The 19,893-nt window shown below is 34.9% G+C and overlaps 1 protein-coding gene across 4 annotated transcripts in view; it reads right to left on the bottom strand.

The window, feature by feature from the left end:
* Positions 1 to 4,650: 4,650 nt before the first annotated feature.
* The window catches only part of FGF10 (fibroblast growth factor 10), a 59,690-nt gene continuing 44,447 nt past the window's right edge, over positions 4,651 to 19,893 (bottom strand). For all 4 annotated transcript variants that reach the window (XM_090130758.1, XM_090130761.1, XM_090130760.1 and 1 more), the window contains exons 4-5: positions 11,473 to 11,576; positions 4,651 to 8,232 (exon numbers count right to left, since the gene is read on the bottom strand). In XM_090130758.1, coding sequence (XP_089986884.1) covers positions 8,035 to 8,232; positions 11,473 to 11,576 — 302 coding nt within the window. In that variant the 3' untranslated portion in view covers positions 4,651 to 8,034. The remainder of the gene's footprint in view (positions 8,233 to 11,472; positions 11,577 to 19,893) is intronic.

Raw genomic sequence — 19,893 nt, 5'->3', positions numbered from 1 at the left:
TACATAAAGTGATGACAAAGAATACAAGAAGAAGAAACTGTGACTGGCTGAGCTTTCCCCACTGTAAATAGCGCAGGGTCGTTCCATCATTTCATAGTTACCACACTTACTTATAATGAGCATAAGAAAATATACATGAAATGAGTGCCATTACTTATTATACTGTCAACTGACCAAAGTTTTGCATTAAAAGAACAAACTTAATTACTGGTTAATTTATATTTCTGTTACTGGTAGCTGAAATATGTAGATGTTCTTGGGCAGCATCACTAGCCAACAGATATTAGGGCAGAGTACATTTTGCTGAATGGGGTAATGAAGAGATTTATTCATTGTGGCATTATTCTTTTAAGGACCCCAGAAAACTTTAATAATTATCTGTGAAAATCATGTGGGTATTTTTTGTGCATGTTACCAAACATCCAAAGGATACGGATATTGACCTTTGCATGGTGTAACTGCCCAGGTCAGTCGTGCTTCCTGCAATCAGTGTGTGATTGAGGCTTGAGTCAGACTCAGACAGAGTCTCTCTGTAATATGAACTTGCAATTGTTTCCTGGGTGAGTTTTTGCTGAAAAACTTTGCACTTGGACTGCTTTTAGTCGTAGAATCATAGAAAGGCCTGGGTTGAGAAGAACTATAAAGGCTGCGGGAACTTTTAATAAGATCTCTACACATTTATTACAGGTTTAAGCTTGAGCCTGCTGTTTCTGAGTGTAGAATTAAGCTGCATCTGACTGTCTACTATTTTTACTGTTTTATATAGATTTAGCTTCACAGAATTAGGAAAAATATTACTGTAGAGATCTTGGAATAGTGACAGTCCATCCTCCTGCCTATGGTAGAATCAACAACCTAAGCCATCTCTGATGACTCTTATGTGCTTAAAACTCTGAAAGGAAGTTGCGAAATTTTCCAAATTAATTTTCTTCAGAGCCACTAGTATTAGGATTTTTCGTTGTTGTTTTTTTGCAAATAAACTTTAATTTCCCTTGCTTCAGTTCGATCATTTTGTTCTTAAATAAGAAGCCTATCCTATCTGCAAAATCATTTCATATCCATATATGTTATAGAGTAGTTACTATGGCATCCATTCAGCATTGAGCATTCTGCAAAATAAGAGAGTAACCCAATTGGATTGGTATCAAAATAAACACCTTGGGTTTTAAACAGTCTCTACATACTTGAGGAACAAATCTAATTATTCTGGAAAGTGAATGGCTTCCTCCAAAATAGATTTTACCTCAAAATCAGATGATGTCTGTATATACTAGAAGGTATGTCAATGTTGTCATAAGTATTGTGGCTTCTGGAAGAGCTCAGACTTTAGTATTAGCAGCCCAGGATTATTTTGCAGAATTGGTTACTGCATTCCTCTTTCACAGCAGTTCAATTTACAAGGGCTTCTTTGAAAGTAATACCTTTTATTTTATGATGTTGGCCAACAATGTCAGAAGTGGATGTTGACAGTATGTCAGTAGAAGTCGAATTTTCCCACCAATATCCTATTATATTCTGTTGCCATGTGACAGACAGTAGTAGAGGGGAAGTTCAACAGACTGGTATCTGACATGGAAGTGCACATGAAGCAAAGGTGTGTCCCTGAATTTCTTCAAGTGGGAAAAATGGCACCCACAGACATCCATCAACAATTGCTGAACATTTATGGAGGCTGAATAGTGGAAGTGAGCACAGTGAGGAAGTGCACTACACATTTGAGTAGTAGTGACAACAACAGTGTGTCTCCTCCACTCGTGAGGATTTTTAGGAGTGCAGCATGCAGACTCTTGCTCAATGCTGATGAAAATGCATAGCTAGTGGTGGTGACTATGTTGTAAAATAGTGTTTTTTAGCTGAGATTTTGCTCTATCAAATACTGTTATTGTGCTCTTTGTATCAGCTGTAGTTTCCATAGAAATAAATAGGAAAAAAATACTTTTGAAGTGACCTATTTATTATTCTATGCAAAAATGTTTCATTATATCTAGTATAGTGCCATTGTATTCTGCTTTTCTTGGACATTGATATTACATGGAGAGTAGAGGGTGAGGATCTGGCTTTCTGGGGTGTATACTGTGTCTACATTTCACAAATGAATTATATAGCTACAGTTAGTCTGAACAGTGCTGGCATGAGCAGTACTGTGTTCATCTGCATAAGAGCAGTGGTTAGGTGGGTATTTTTGAGAGTCTGAAAGTTGGAATGGGATGGCTAGGATAGCAAATGAAGTGTAAGAATCATACTATGTCAGAATAAAAACTATCATGTAAAATATTCTGTTTCAAATGGTGAGTGTATGGTAAGAGCACAGAAATCGAGTAACTTTTTTTGTATTTCCTTGAAGTACACTTCTGTATTCTAACAATGAGAAATGCAATGACTTCAGGACCCAAACCAGGACCCTTCTTTTATAAAAATGCTGAGATCTCTATACTGTGTAACTTACTGAAGTAAGATCTAGTAAAAAACTAGCATAGGTCATGTATTTAGAACAGTTAAGAAAGCAATGAAGAATGTAAGTAACAATAATGATATCATTTTTCTTCTGTTCCCCATTTCTTGAGTGAATCAGAATTCTGTTAGAAGTATTGCTTGGAAGATCTCAGAGTGTTGGCTGCAACATCTAGAAGGTACTTTTTGACTCTTTGCAAGATTATACTGTTCCTAGACTGGTCTTTCTGTAATTAAGTATAAACAAGTTAGATTTTTTTAGGCTCTTAATATATCTGAAGCATACTGAAACTAGAAGCTCAAAACATTTGGATTGCCATGAATGGCTTGTTCCAGGACAGTTTTCAAAGAATGATAAACTTTGTCTGTAGACCCCTGAGAGCTGGGCAGCAGAAAAAATGTGTGTAAGCAAATGAAAGAACATTTTGAGTTTGCTGTGTTTCTTCCCACTCACATACACCTCACTGAATAATGCAGGTTCCTGTATATTGTGCACTGAATGGAAATCTGCTTGTTTAGTTGTTTACAGCTTGACAAAATTGCAGATTCAGGTGTAGACCAGTGTTTGCCTTTTCTCAGATTTCTCTGGAGACTGTTATTGGAGGAAAGAGTTAAAGAAGTTATTCTAGCAACTAGCAAAACAGACTCATCATCCAAAAAAAAAATATATATATATATATAAAAACCATATAACATTATTTAAATCATGTCAGAGTAGTTTGGATGGGGGAATAGTACATTTGGATCTTGAATGGATCTTGGCTACACTGAAGCCCAGTGAAGCCACAAACACATTTTACTGCAGTAGTAATAAAGAAGCTGTAGTATTCTGATTCTTCTTTTACTGCATTATCTCAAGATATAGAGTATAAGCTTTGATGAAATAATAGATTCTGCTTTTCTACTATACCATGTTGTCTATTAGTGTCATTTCACTATTTCAGAAATATGCACTAGAATGATACCTGTGTTGTTTTGTTTTTTTTTTCCTTCATGAACTTTGATGCACATAGCCTCATATTTTGACAATAGACTAGCAGGACATTTCCATCAGCATATCTATTTATTCAAGTGTGTGGTTAGTATTTTGCTTTAGAGTTGTCACTGTATGGCATTGCTTAGAAGTTCTGGTAGGGAATTTCAGGAGTCCAAATTCTCCTCATTTAAACTGCTATAACCTAAAGATCACTGTTTCCTAATCACTTACTTGAGGCTTAGTCATTGTTTCTTTATTTTTCCTTTCACAGTGGCATGTTTTCTTTACATTGCTGCTTTGAGCAAAGGACACAGCATGTGTTTTTTCTGGGATTAGTGAGTGAAAAGACATCAGCCAAATACGTGAGATTCACTGTGCTTCATTGGAAAATGCCAGTAGTAGATACTTAATCCCAAAAAATAGTCTGAGAAGGCTCCCATATAGTTAAAAATGAGATTCAAATACTTTGAGTGGGAAGACATAGCTGTAAATCTTAATCTGATAGGTGCAAAACAAAATAATTTTTCATATTCCATTTCTTGCTCATACTGTGATGGGAAAATAACTTTGCATGTGTTTTTCTGTTATTTGTGGTTGCACTGAAATGGTTTCAGTCAATTAGGGCAACAAAGCTGCTGAGGGGTCTGGAGTACAAGTTTTATGAGGAGCGGCTGAGGGAACTGAGATTGCTTAGTCTGGAGAAGAGGAGGCTCAGCGGATACCTTATAGTCTCTACAATGATTTGAAAGAAGGTTGTAGTGAGATGGGGGTTGGCCTCTTCTCCCAGGTAACTAGTGACAAGATGAGGGGGAATGGCCTCAAGTTGCACCAGTGGAGGCTCAGGTTGGATATCAGGAAAAATTTATTCTCTTAAAGAGTGGTGAAGCATTGGAGTGAACTGTCTGGGGAGGTGGTGAAGTCACTGATGCTGGATGTGTTCAAGGAATGCACTCATGCACCACTTAGGGACAAGGTTTAGTGGGCAACATTGGTGCTGCTGGGTTGATGGATGAACTAGATGATTTCAGACATCTTTTCCACCTTTTATTATTCTATAACAATCATACATGGACTAACTGTAGCAGAACATGTTTTTTTGTGTTAATGTATTCTCACTCCAAGTGAATTAGAAATTAGGAGTATGAATCCTGCCACACAATCTAATTTAAGAGAGCAAAAAATGACACTTCAAAATAGTCAATGTCTTCCTGCATTAGTTTCAAGATCAGCCCTTGAAGCAGCTATGACATTGTGTGAACACAGATAATCAGTTTCAGCAGAGGCATGGATTACAAATGTTGACTCACCAACTTGTATTAGTTAAGTTTACTAACCTCTAGAGAACTTTATAACCTGGAATGCCTTGAATGAAGACTTACATAAAATGCAACTGTTTTTCCTTCTCCAAAGTTTATTTTAAAAGTGTAAGTACTCATTCTTCTTCTTAAGACCCACCATTCTTTCATCAAAAGTCCTTGCTTTAAATTCACTATTTTTTTCCACTGAATAAACTAGGTGAATCTGAATACTTATGGGAAGAATCTAAAGCATTTGGTTGTTATTAGTGTGGAGATAGCTGACTTACACATGCAAAGAATTAAAGAAACTTTATAAATGTCCTAGTGATTTTTGTTTTGTTTCAGTGCTATATAGAAGCAAACCACATCCTCTAGTACAACGTATCTTTTCCCTTTTTATATGTATTTTGCAGTATCAATTCACGTTAATAAAACAAAGACAATAGTCTTATTCTCTATTCCCCATATTTTATTACTTTTATTTAACTATAACATGCTATACATTGTTGCTCAGTGATTTTTGTTTTTCTTTTCTTTTTTAAATCTCTCCTCCTCAAGAGTCTGTCTGACAGAGAACAGAGGATATGGTTGAGGAACTGTGAAACTCTAGAAAAAAGGTCTGCAGTTTGCTCCCCTCCCACCACCAGTGGGTATTACAGTATGTTAATCATGCAGGAATCATTGTTTCCTTCAAGGACATTTTGTTATGGTTCATTCTAAGAAATTCATGTCAGAAATGGCTCCTGACTCACTTTGGAAAAGTGATATTTTTCCCAATTTTGGCCTCTGAGCAGCATAGTGTTTTGAGTACTACGATAATATTTATGCCAAACCCTCCCCAGATCATATAAACCAGGTAATTCTGTCAAGAGAACCTCATTTGTACCCTAAATGTTCTTTAAGTAGTAATCCAATACTGCATTTGCCCAGGCTAACACTGAACATTCACTGTGGGTGGTCCACTATGTCTTGTCAGTTCTAGTTATTGATTACAAATTTTTAACAGCAGAGACCCACATTTATTATGGTGATTAAGTTTTGCTGATCACCTGGAATTACATTTAAAATCTGAAATTCTTATTTCTGTTTCTAGAAAACCTCATTTGTGAAGAAGCAAGCTGGAGACGAAGAACCATGAAATGTAATGTTAGCTATCAGTTAGAATGTTGTGTCTCAAATTACTTTCTGGTTTTAAAAGAGTTAACTTTATTTAAAGACAGGAAATACAGTCTGACCACATTGTATTTTCATGGGAAAGCATTTTTTTTTTTTTTTTTTTTTTTTTTAACAGCTAATACTTAAATAACAGATTAAGATTGAAGTGCTGGTTAAACATCGACTTAAATAACTTAGAGAAGATTCCAACAACACCAGCCTTTATAGAGATTAAACATTCTCAAAAAGAAACATTAAGCAAGGCTCTCCTTTGTACCAAAATACAGTTTCCAAACAATAAAAATAAAACTGACTTTTTCACAACAAGAAATATTGAAGATAAAACTGCATCATCAATATAATCTCATAGTTATCACTTAAAAGTATTTAGAACAAAATAATATTATACTACTTCTGTTTCTTACTACAGACACTGCAAAGGCTTAATTATTTATTTAGTGGAATACAATGTGAAGACAGTGGTACAAATTATTTGTTGTATTGTTTTCTATTTATCTGCTCTAACAAAATGAATCTCAATATGGTTACATTGGTGAGCTATCCAGAGCTCTATAAAATTACAGAGTAAAGCAAAACATAAAACAAACCTTATGTACCTTTAATTGAACAGACTTCATATTATGCTTAGTTTTGTTATACTGCAGTTGCTCAAGTTAAGCCATGGGAATAGTAACACTTAATGAAAATGTGCTGGATATTATGCATTTGGAGCCTTCAGTGACTAAGGTGGATAGGAAAGGCATGCTAAAGCTGGATACCAGCACAGCTTTTTCGTTGGCTCTCATATATAATATACATGTGAGTAATAATCTCTGATAAATACACGAGCATGATTTTGGATTCCCTATCCCTCAGTCCTTATTTAGGTATTGCTCCCACTCTTTTTCTGTGACTCTTCAAGCTGTTAACAAGGACAAATGTGCTGAACGGCCACATTAATTGAATAAGGACGGTGTGTCTATCTCAACTTTCAAAGACCAAATTTAACTCTTGGAAATTTCATATTGTTTAATTTTAACAATGGAATTATCAGCGATTTTTACAGGACTGTCCACATCTAGGTTCCAGCCCAGTGCTTGCTACAAGATTTCTTACTGATTGCAATGCATGCATTTGTTCTTAATTCCACACTGAAGTCAAAGTCAGATGAATATACACACAGATACATTGATACCCAAGTACAGAGGTGGCCCCTGCTCTCAGTTTAAAAATAGCAGAAAGTCCCTTTGAAGCATTTCTTGAAGTTTGTTTCTGAGTGCTAATAAGTAAGAAAACCTCTCAAACATAAAGACACACAATACCATTAATCCAAGCACTGCATGTTTGGTCTTTTGTTTAAGTGCAAGAGAGTTAGAAAAAAAAAAAAAAAAAAAAGGGATTATACACATTAAATTCTGCCTTTAAAGCCTTGTCCATTACCTATTCTCACAGTACTTACGAGGTTCTGATATTTTAACTTATCAACCCTTTGTGAAGTACTGAGAAAAAGGGAAAACAACAAAGAAGCAAATGAGGAAAACATTTCAAATAAAAAAAAGATATTTAACATCCTATTAAATAAATAACTTAGAGAGAAATAAAAAGGAGTGAAGTTAGAACATACAAGCAAACCATACTATTCGTTTTGTTAGAACAGTTTGATACTGCTTTGATTATATTTCTTAACCCTATCCATTCTTCCACAAGGCTTCTCCAGAAGCATCTTTATTTGTGCATATGACCCAAGTGCTTCCAGTAAATGCTTGCATGTCTAACTGTTCATAGGCTTGAATGAGCAATTAAGGTCTTTATATGAGTTAGTATTCCATAAATAACTTTCCCCACGAAGATCATTCATTAGATTGTCTCACATTCCTTAAGTTCTGTTGCAGAGAGAGAAAAAATGTTCACACCGGCAATGACTTATATCCCCTTTGATTCAGCTTCTATCTTGCTCTTAAGATAGAACACTGAACTAAATAAAAGTACTTCATTTGCCAGTAATTAGTACAAAAACTTCAGAGGATTCCCCTGCTCTTTTCAAACAAGCAGATGTCTGCACTATTTCTTTGCAATTATTCTTCAAGAAGATTACCAATTATTAGTGACATAAGAGCCTTTGGTTCAACTGCACTGATAAAATAGTTCCTTCATCTATGACACTACTACCATTGGAAGAAAGTGAGCTGAAGTGTTTTTTCTTCTTGTTTTCTGTCCCCTCTTTGTGGCTCCCCTTCCATTCAGAGCAACAAACATTTGCCTTCCATTGTGCTTCCAATTTAAGGATGCATATGTATTGTATCCATTTTCTTCTATTCTTTCCTTCAATTTGCAATCACTATTAAACTCCTTCTGTTGAAAGAATAAAACAAATACACCATTTTAGAAAAGACGTAACATTTCACTGCGTACATACCACTGACATCAACAGCACTTAGATTGCAAAAAGTGGAAAAAAGATCAGTTGTGCATAATTATAGCAATAAAATGACATAATTCACCTAGAGTTGAAATGCAACTTCTCTGTAATGGAATATAACAATATTTAATCAAATTCTCAGTCATAAACTCAAAGTATGAGGTAGCAATCTTGGAATTATTCATCATACTCCAGTTCTAAGAAATACATCCCGTAAATATCTTGAATCAGATTATTGATACCATGTGTTAAACAAACATGCATGGTTTAGACCTACTTCTTGTTGAAAGCAAGATCCTTTACACCACACTGGCAATGAAAAAGGGCTTTTTTAATGAGTATGAGTCACTGTTGCACTGCTATTACACTGGATGTGAGGCCAATATACTTTGGTGAATTGAAGATGGGCTTAGTCTAAAAAAGGTTCATTTACTAACCTTTATGATTCATATACAGTCCTATGTCTTGTTGAGAAGATATTGAAGTAAACTTGAGAGTAATTTTGGGCAGAGTAGTAGGAATTAATGTTTTTTAATTTTTAAAGGAGATCTAGTTGCTATTTAACTAGAAAGGATGAAAAATACAAGCACAAGGTAACATGTAGAGGAAGACAAACTTTTTTTTCTAGAATGTTAAATGCACTTTTATCTGCTTCTCCAAAGAAAAGATAAAAATGCTTTGTTTTCACAAATGAGCAAGTACTACATATAAATAAGTTAGATCACATAATTACTGATATTCTCTACAGAAATCTTTTGAAAATGCAATATTCACAACATAGTTAAACTGCAACCAAAAACTGGCCTTTTATTTCTTATACATTTCAGATAACTAGATGCCATTTCACAGAAACAGAAGTGTATCATAATCTCAGAGTATGATATATTAATTGTATGTAATATTAGGTTACTTATGAACCAGATGAGAAATATATCTGAATAATGAAACATTTTTTATGGAACAGATGAGAATTTCAGGGATGTTTTAATTATGATGAAAATCTTTAGTTACTGAGCTAAAAAATATGGAAAGTATCTGCATTAATAAAATGGACATTGTTTGGCTGACTTGCACTGTTTAAAGTGAAATAGGATAAGGAATAATTAAAAATACATATTTCCATTCCTATTAATTTAAATTTAAAAAAAGTTAAACTAGTTAGTGTTCAGTGCTTTGATATAATTGGCATTTTCTGGTCTGTCATTAATGTCTTCCTTAGTTGCTGTTCAGACCGCAAAGCACACACATTTTCTTAACAGAACTGAGCACACTCAAATCCAATTTGTCTCTCAAAACGTTTTTCAGTTTTTGAATGAGTAATTATTTAAACAACCATTAATACTCTTTGTATTCATAAACCCACATACAGATTTTTTAACTTTTACTTGCAGTAATAATATGCCACCTCCCATGTCAAGGTATTAAGAAAGCAGATGACTATCAATCACATTTCAAATCCACAATAACTTTTATGATCTGCCAGAATGTTATTTTGTTAAATAAATCAAATAATTCATCTTCCTTGTCTCCTTTGTTCTAACCAGTCAGTCAGATGGCAACATATCTGATAAACAGAGAAAACTGATAAAACAGAGTGACAGAGTCTTGACTTGTTTTCTCAGATGCAGAATCACACTATAATCGAAACTTTTGTTTCTATTCTTAGACAATACAGAGAGAGCAGATGATGTTGAGAAGTGGCTAAGAATTATTATTGGCAGGGGTCTGAGTGTTAGCCCAGAATTGCTTTGCTCATTTCAAACGAATTTCAGTATAGCCCTGCACCAGTGTCTATTGTGCACATGCTTAAGAGTGTTTTTAAAATTTTTATTGGTTCTGTTTTTCATATCCATCTGCAAGCTGCCACACTGTAGTAATATAAGTCTATCTGCGAGTCTTGGGAGGATGGGAAAAATAATAACAGAAGCATTCTTGAAATCTCTGAAGTATTATGGAATACGTTTTGATAAGTCATTATGTTGTGATTTTATGATGTGAATATTGAAAAATTATCTCAGTTGGAATTAAAAAAAAAGGCTTTCCACATTCGTATCCTCCTGTCAGCACTATTTCTAATACACTGTGAATTACTGAATCTTTTGGCAGCAGTTTCTACCTATGGTACATGAAAGCTGCTCTATTTTCTTTTTGTGCGTGTGGTTGGCATGAATTCTCACCACACCAGCAGTGGCTAACAACTTGAATAGGAAAACTTATCGGGGGTTTGGGATAGATCATCGTAGATGACTATGTTAAACAGAGACATACAAATTTATGATGGTGATTTAAACTAGCACTTTTTTGCATGTCCAGAAGCACACTTGTGACCAGTGTAGCACTTTTGTCAGCTTAACTGACAAAAGGTAACTTTGTCAGCTGCTCAGTATGCCTTTACATCTATCAACGGCCAAGGACTGATACTGATCATCTGGTACTTCAGACTAGTGTAATTTTTCAAATTAAAATCTGCATTTATAGGAGCTAAAGAATAATTTCTCTGTTCAGGCCTTTCTATTCTTAACACAGTTCTGGTATCTGTTCTATTGTGTGGATATGTGAGTATAAACTAGAGATTGCTAGTCAGAATTATAGGACATATTGCTTCCTGCTAAAAATATTTGGGTAGTATTTTTTTTTCCTAATGGAAAGATCAGTTAACCCAGACTTGCACAAATGCAAATTTATGGACAATTTTTAAATAGCCAAATTGTTCTCAGTCAAAATATCTGTCTCCTTGTATTGTCTACAAACTTGCATATCATCTGGTATAGTCAATCTATAGCTGGCTGCTCTAGAAATCTCAGCGTTCATAGTTAGACAATCTGGTTAGATATCAGCTGAAGTTTTACAAGATTTTGGGAACAAGTTATCCCTTTGGAATAGTACAGTCTAATAAATGTGGTTGTACTACAGAAAAACAAGGAAATCTAGTCTTAACGATTACATTTTGTAGATCCTTCTTAATCAGCTATTAGTAAGAAATGTGACTGAAGCAGGGCACATGATAAATGCCTGGTACTGGGAACTTACGGATGTGGTACTGCCAGAGGATGAAATTTTGAAGAAGGGCTTTATTTAGTAGTCATACATGGGCAAGTAGGGTTTTCAGTAGGTAAGAGGGGGAGGAATGCTGACTACTGCCATCTGTTGAGAAGGTAAAAGAAAGTACTTACGGAGCCGTAGACTTTTCCTTTTTTGTTCATAGCTAAATAATAGTTGCTTTTGATGGACTTAACTGCCACAACTCCAATTTCTACAGATGTTATCTCCAATATGCCTAAAAATAGAAATTGAAATATTTAATTGCTTCACTAGACAATTTTCTCACTACAGAAAAGCAGCAAAAAATGAACAATATTCCACCTCAAGTATTCAGCACCAACTGACCAATAGACTACAGCAATACTCTTTTCCAAACCATTGCGAAAACATACACAAATATTGTTTCAATTAACGTTTCCTTTGCTAACCCTGCATTTTAAATCCCATAAATACTGAAACAGCTCCATTCTTCTTAGCATAGGTTTTACTAAGATTTATCAGAAGAGACATCTGAACCACAGCATTAAATTAAATCTATAGCATATGTCAATAGAATGTTAGATTTATCCCAATCTACAAAACCAGTGGTAAACTATTTATTCCTTGTAGGACATTTAGATAAACTAAATCTCTTGGCTATGCTGAGCTGATAAATTCATTTTTTGGCAAGCGTGTTGACATCTTGGGATATAGTAAGACTAACCCTAATGGCCACATTATCTTCTTTGCCTTTCAGATATCAGAAACATTTTACTCTGTTTGTAATAAATATGATTAAGCTTTGTTTCTTTAAAACAAACTATTTGTGGGATACTGGATGGCTCAAGGGGCCAGTGATGGGAGACAGAGCTTTTCATCTCTGTATTTTCTGTCTGTATTTTCTGCATACTGAGGTGGGACCGGTAGAAGATAGTACCACTTCCATAGTGAGTGACTTCAGAGGTTTGTTTTCAGCTATTATTAGAGCAACTGGATAGCTATATTGTTCTAGCACATATACTTTCACATAAAATGAATACAGGTCCAACCAAATGACTTCTGAATGTTTTTTTTTTTTTTTTTTTTCAGGTACCATCGAGGCTCCAGAGTTTCTACTGATGTTGAAATACAAATAGTCAAAATACAAGACCATTTAATTCAGCGCTCAGAAAGGAGCTACCACTGGGGAAACTGCAGGAAGTGCAAAAGTAATGAGAAATCTTAGAGGAAGATATCCTAGATGGAGCCAACAAAGAGTATTGGTTCACCTGCAACAACATTGATGAGTTAGCTCACTTAAAAAAATGAATCTGCAACAATTTCCTCCTAACTATGTCCGATGCATTTTATCCGAGCAGAGAACTAGAAAATTCATATGTTTTTTCATTCACTTAAAAATTCCTTATGTCAAACACACATCAACAGTATAGCTGGCTAGTTAGCGCTTTTATCAGGAAATGCCCTGAAAACTATGCTGTTTATGCAGACTGTGAAAGCATGTGGACTTTAGTATGCAGCAAAAGTTCTTTCACTGTTTTTTTTTTTTTAAATGAAAAATCACCATGAAAAGTTTATATATATACCAAAAAATCTTCACCTACGCTGAATATCCACTACCTTTCTTACAGCTATATGAGAACAGTTCTGCACAAATCCTCTCTTAAGCTTGAAATTCAGGGGATTTGAACCAACAGTGAAGACACAGTTACACATGGCATTGCAATTCTGCTACCTGTGAGGGAGCAGGAAAAACAGTTTCCAAACTCAGAGATATCCAATTCAGTAGCAGCAAAGGCTGATAGCTGGAGCTGCCTCACTACTGCCAAGTGGAAAAATATATGGTCAGTTAGATAAATGAAAACTCTACACAGAACTTCCATATGTTATTTCTGTGTAACGTTAGCTTGGAATTAGCACAAGGTCCTTCAATGGAAATAAGATGAACTTTAAATTCGTGGAATAATCTGGAAAGATCCATAAAATATGCAGGTAGAGTCAGATCTTGTCCTACTTTTAAGGCTGACTTTATTGTTGCAAAGGGACTCTATGTTATTTTCCACGTGTAAAATGAAGAGAGTTACAATCTCTAATCTTAGGAAAGGTTGGGAGGGCTCCTTAAGGTCTAGATAGCTAGCTCATGACAAACAGATCTGTTAGCCCATACCACCCAAGAGCTACTATGATTTTTTTACTTAATAATGTTATGCATTTTCACAACAATGAAAAAACAAAGTTTTTTTTCTTGATTTTCTGCTAGAGAATTAATACAGAGCAGCGATCCTCAATACTTCTCTCCTGTTGGTTATCCCCTAAAGTAGTTGTGCTCTGAAGTCAAGCAGTGTTAAGTGGAATACTTTAGGTTATGTGAGTGAAAAGCCATTAAAGGGTAAGAAAGTGTAATACAACACTGTCTTCTTTTCATGTAAGTAACATATTTTTAGGACTTTTCCATGCCAAAAAAGGATGAGAAGAATTTAGATTCTTAGAAGAATGTTAGTGCAGAAATTAATATCTGTGCGCCCAAATTGCCTCATCATAAAACGAGGCTGGTTCCATCTCTAACAACACTAGTAACAATAAAAAGAGAATCTGATAATGGAAAATATGCCATTATTATTTGTTATATGTTGAAATGGATTAAACTAAATTATAGTTTGTCACATTATCCTTGTAACAATCACACCATATTGGATTAACAGACAACTACAGATGTGAAACTTCTGAGAGCAGCTGGAGAAAAACAGTGTTTAAATATGAAACTTGTATTGAATTACTAAATTTTAACAATTTTGCACTTGAATAACAATGATATATTTCTCTGCAATACAACACCCAGGATAAAATAACAGAAGTATTCACAGAATATATAAAAATATAATAATATGTTTCTGGTAAAGTTTGGTCACAATATCCTATGCTATTACATCTTCAATGAGGCAGCCAAAAGAAAGTCATGAGGAGCAATCTTATGACATTAATATTATAAAGCACAGTAACTAACTTGTGTCCACCACATTATGCTATTAACTGCAGCTAAATGTAGCAGAATTCTTCTAAACTACTATCAATTTGTTCTCATGATTGCTGATCCTGGATATATTCTCACTATGTTTTGCGTGTTTGGAAGTTAAAAAGTGTTATGTGATTTTCTACTCTTGATCTTTTGCCTTTTGGGCAGCAAGGATCCAGTTTGGTATGCGTCTACCTTGCTGCTATGTGCATACCCTGGAGAATTTATGGAGTTTTGAGCTCATTATAAGCACTCAATTAGCTATTTTCTAAACTGGAAATTATTCAGCAACATTTACAGATTTTCATGGAGGAATTTCTCTCATGAGTTTCATAGAAATCTACTCAAGACAATGGGAATCCTTTCATAGGTGTCAGTGATATAGACACAAATTCCAGAGGTCAACATGAGAGCATCAACTCATCTGACACAGATCTCCACACAGAAGTGATAAGGAATTTCCAGAACTTTGAAACAGACTGGATTTAAATCAAGCCTCTTTGATGTAAGGGTGAAAATATGTATTTCATTATTCTTGAGTCATTATTAAATTCAACAGGAATGTGTAAAGAAAAGCAATTGAGACATACAGTATGAAGCATAAAACTGTAGTGTATTCACCATCTAATAAAACTGACTTATTTGAGGGCACACAATTTTCTATATTTTCCTCAGTTTCTGTGATAGAGTCATGCACCATGACTAGGCTTCTACAGTACTGAAATAAAAACTATAGATGATTTCCATTGTCTTTCAAGAATAAATACTTCAATATTCTTCACCTGCTACAGTTTGGAAGTAAGAATCTGTATATAGTCGTAGACAATATGGCTGAAAGGATGTCATGGCAAGTGCACTCTTTGGCCTTATATAGGAAAACTATTGTTGATAGATGAATTGTCCTTAGATACTTCTGTAAAATGAGAGGTGATTTGTCGTCAGTATTTGCATGTTTTTCTGGTATCTGACGTGATGTTTTGATATGATCCATTTGGGCCCATTATTTCTTGTTTAAACTGTAAGTTGACAGGAAAAAAGATTTTTTTTCCTTACCTTTTATACATTCAGACATTACCACATCTACTTTTCTACCTACCATCTTAAGCATTCCAAGCAAGTCCAGTTTTTCAGTGTATTCCTTAAATCTTTTAGATTTTCTAGACCTGTAAGCATTCTGGTTCATGTCCACACAGCACAGCTGTAGTGCTCTTACTAATGTCTTACCGGTGTTGAAACAGGAAGAAATATTTCACACTTCCCGCATTGGATATATGCATTTTCATACATTTATGCATACTTCTTTTTTTTTTCCACAGGAACATGATTCATCTCAATTTGTGATTCACCACTCTTAAATATTTGCAAGGAATGCAAACAGTCCTTCCTTATCATATAATTGTGAATTTGTTTACTCCTAATTAAGTTTCATACTCTGCATATGCTTCAGTTAAGTGGCCTCTTCTTTATTCTATCACTTCTCTAATATGTCATGCTTATTTGGCCCTCCGAAATACTTGCAACTATTCCATATTTAATAGTATCAGCAACATTTATCAGGGTATTTTCAAGTCCTTCATTTAAGTTGTTCATAAATTTTAGATTCTTTGAAGAGAATCTTGAAGAACCTGATGCCCCTGTTCAGACCAATGCTGAAAAAACTGTTAACTCCTTAGACTGGTTTTCTATATATGACTTTCACTTAGATTTTACTGGCTGATCTTGTTTAAGAGAATAGCCTTAGAAACATTAATTTCAAAAAACTTTTGCAAATGTATGATGTCTAACACCTCTCCTGTACATGAAGATTTTAGTCCATTACTGGTGAAAACTGAGTAGGTTTGGTATTACTATTAATTCATTTAGTTAATCATTTCTTAGGTACTTATAATTTAAAAACTACTTTTCCCATCCTTCTTCTCAGTATAGGTCTTGTCTTCAGACCTTTTGTTTTTCTCTTTATAAAGATAGGTGTTTTATGTTTAGTTCATCTTCAGTCATCTCAGATGTCATTTTCCTCTCATATTTTCAGAATCAATCTTTAGGAGCTTGGCTAAACCACGGAATAGAGAGTAAATTTTTTCAAGTAAAAACCAAGAAAACCACCCAACCTAACTTCACCTAGCTGTTTTTCTATTCTAGCCTATGTCAATTCCTATTTGGAATTCATGTTAGTTTTCTGTAAAGACTGAATCAAAAACAGTATTTCAAATACTGTCTAATATAATTTTTGTATCTGACTTTGTTCTCAGCATCATCAGATACCAAATCATAAAGTAAATAATTTCTATTGAATAATTTCATTTGTAATGAGATTTGATAATGAGCAATAAAAAGAAATAGTATTTTCAGTGGGAAAAATTTAGTCAGTAGTTACTCATTTCTAGTTTCATGTTCTTTAGGAGTGTGGAAAGAAAAATAAAATTATGAATTAAACAAGGAGGACAGAAAAACATTGTGGATTCCATTATGGTTTTAAAACAGATAGTATGCTATTATTTTACAGCCATTACTCTGTAAACTTTAACAATTGTAACTAATCCCCTTTGACCACATCCACTGTAAAAGTATGGCTTTCAATATTCAAACCATTTCCATCTCAACATAATTAGAAACATTTTAAATATCAAGAAATGTGCCCTGTAGCCATGCATGTGCTGTATTTACAGGTCCCAAGGGCTAGGAACATACTCCCAGTGGAACCCAAATATATTTAACTTAAATAAACTGTATTTTTACGGTTTATAAAAGTGATCATTATATAAATGAGAAAGTAAAAGAAAGCTGTCTTGCTGCACACAGAGGGACTGTTTAAAACCAAAAGAAAGAAAAAAAAAACAACAGAACTCTTACATAATTCTGAACTCTAATTCAAAATTTCTTATGCTCTCATAAAAATATCAGTGATATGAAGCAAAAAATTTAAAGAACATCCTACAAAATCCTGAAACTATGCCAGGCAATTTCTTCATAGAATCATAGAATGTTTGGGTTGGAAGGGACCTTTAAGACCATCTGGTTCCAGCCCCCTGCTATAGGCAGGCACACCTCCCACTAGACCAGGTTGCTCAAAGCCCCATCCAGCTTGGCCTGGAATGCTTCCAGGGAGGGGGCATTTGCAACCTCACAGGGCAACCTGTTCTTGTGTCTCAACACCCTCACAGTAAATAATTTCTTACTGATATCTAGTCTAAATCTATACTCTTCCAGTTTAAAACAATTTTCCTTCATCCTGTTGCTAACTTCTCCTATAAAAAGTTGCTCTCCAGCTTTCCTGTAGGTCCCCTTCACGTACTGGAAGTCTGCAATAAGGTTTTTCCTTTGTTAGCAAACAGTAAACTTGACATGGTACAAGATACATTATCGATACTCAGTCACGCCATGCAATAAGAACCACATGATTCTGGGGCCAAACTGAACTTTGCAGTGTGAAGCAGTGGCCGTTTGTCCTTTGAAAAGTAAGTTCTTAAAATGCTCTAAAATGCAGTTAAAATGTTTGCCATGCTAGTTTTAAAGTAAAGGAAAAGGGACATCTTGCATCCTCCCCTTTTCGAGCCATGCCATCTCAGATAAGATGCCACATATATGGCAATCCACAGGCAGTCCCTCCTGTTCTTCATTTTTCTTCTTTGTGAATAAATATTGCAGATGAAGAGTGATTTCAATTGGATGGTATGCGATGATAACTGAGTTTACCAAAGTTTCCAGTTTCCTTAATGATGGCAAGAAGCTGCTGGGCCTATGAAGGCAACTGCTGCTCTTGGTGAGTAACTGAGTAACAAGAGAGAGGGAGACTTGGCAACACACCTTTAACCTGAACTGTGAGAACTTTGGCGTGGTCTACATTCACAGATAGTCTCTGGGATGGCTCTTTTGACTGGCAGTAGCTTGTATCAAGCAAAGTAGGTGATAAAGCATCATGTTGAAGATTTCACTGTGAAAAAACTTGTTCTTAACAGGTGTTTTGAAAACAGATTGTTTAAAGAAGTGAGAAGATTGATTGAATGTGGTCATGCAAGAGAAGAGTGAAATGCTGGGGAATGAGAGGCTGCTGAGTCTGTTTCCTTCCTCTTCCACCATTTACATCTGTGGAGGGCATGTTGAAAACATCTCCAAATCAGAACACATTCCTATTTTTTATTTGTTTTGCTAAAGAATTGTTGACTTCAGAAAGAAGAAGATGATGGAGCAGAAAGTAAACCTACAAAAAAAATAAAATGGGATATACAAGGGCTGCCTTTGGAAGCATTTTCAACCAAGCAAAGTAGCTCCACTAAAATGTAACCTTCTGGATTTCATGGCTGCATGTGAAATAGAGCTTCAGGTATAAATCTGCAACGCAAAAGAGTTACAGATAGAAATCTGAAATAAGCAACAACCTGAATCATAACCTAAGCTTTAACTTAAAATCAAAATTTTATTTGAAGTTAAAATCAGTTTTTTATTATTATTTAATATTGGTTAATAATAAAGGTTGAGACCTCAACCTTTCCTTCTCTAAATAAGATGTTCAAATATTGAAATACCACAAAGAAAGTTTCTGATATATCATAGTTAGATCAAATGTAGCCAAAATGTGAATGTCCCACGAGCTCTTTGACATCTGATGCATGTTGATAAGCCTGAGATAAATGTCCAAACTTCTGAGAGACTGTGGGAACAGGACTTAAGGGCCCTCCTGCATGAGAACAGTATTGGCATAAATCACGAAACATCCATTGTTCACAAGGACCATAAAAAAGACAAATTATTAGAGCTCTTTATCAGATCCACAGAGGGATTAAAGGAAAATAATCTTCTCCTCCTTTCCTTATCTACTCCTTTTTTGAGTTCGATTTCAGAACAGAACAAGGACCACTCAACCAAAACTCCTCTGTACACTTAAGTAAAGGAAGAACTATGGTACACAGAAAATCTTATAATTGATACAATATTAAGAGCTGTTAGCTAGCAAAAGAGGAGCTTAAATTTAGCTACTTTATGTAGCTGAATGTCAGGAAGCAATCCTGACATGCATATGAAATACATTCTGGCATGTAATTAAAAATGAATTCTATCCACTAGTCAGTGAAGAAATAGGCAGTTCTGAACATCAGCACATTCTCTGCTAGATGTCAAAAGTCAGACATGAAACTTAACCAAAGTGAATGCAGGAGGACACATCTATATTGCCATTTGAGGTCAGATCAGTTTCTTAGGGACACCTCATCTCTCACTTTCATCACTTACGTGCAATCATGTCATCAGATTTCTCCACAGTACTGCTGGAGTTATTTAAAGGGAGGAAAGATGACAAAGGCTCTTTCTTCCTTCATTAAATTTAATTTATGCTATGGAGATGGAATGGCTATAGATAAAGCCAACCATACGTAGCTATACCAATCAGAGTTTAGATTTCTTGAGCTACATGCTTTGAGCCAAGACAAGAATAGGTACTGCTAACTCTATGAATGTTGATGGAAAATGTAAGAGTCTGAAGACTTCAGGCTGCCAAATGTCAGAGTTAATTATCTGAACTGTTTCTGGGATAGAGGAGTTACAATTGATAACTCAAACTGACCAAGTT

This window comes from Phasianus colchicus, chromosome Z (genome assembly GCF_987193195.1).
Source record: "Phasianus colchicus chromosome Z, bPhaCol1.hap1.1, whole genome shotgun sequence".
NCBI lineage: Eukaryota > Metazoa > Chordata > Aves > Galliformes > Phasianidae > Phasianus > Phasianus colchicus.
The sequence above is the reverse complement of the archived record's forward strand: the minus strand, read 5'-3'. Positions and strand labels throughout refer to the sequence as shown.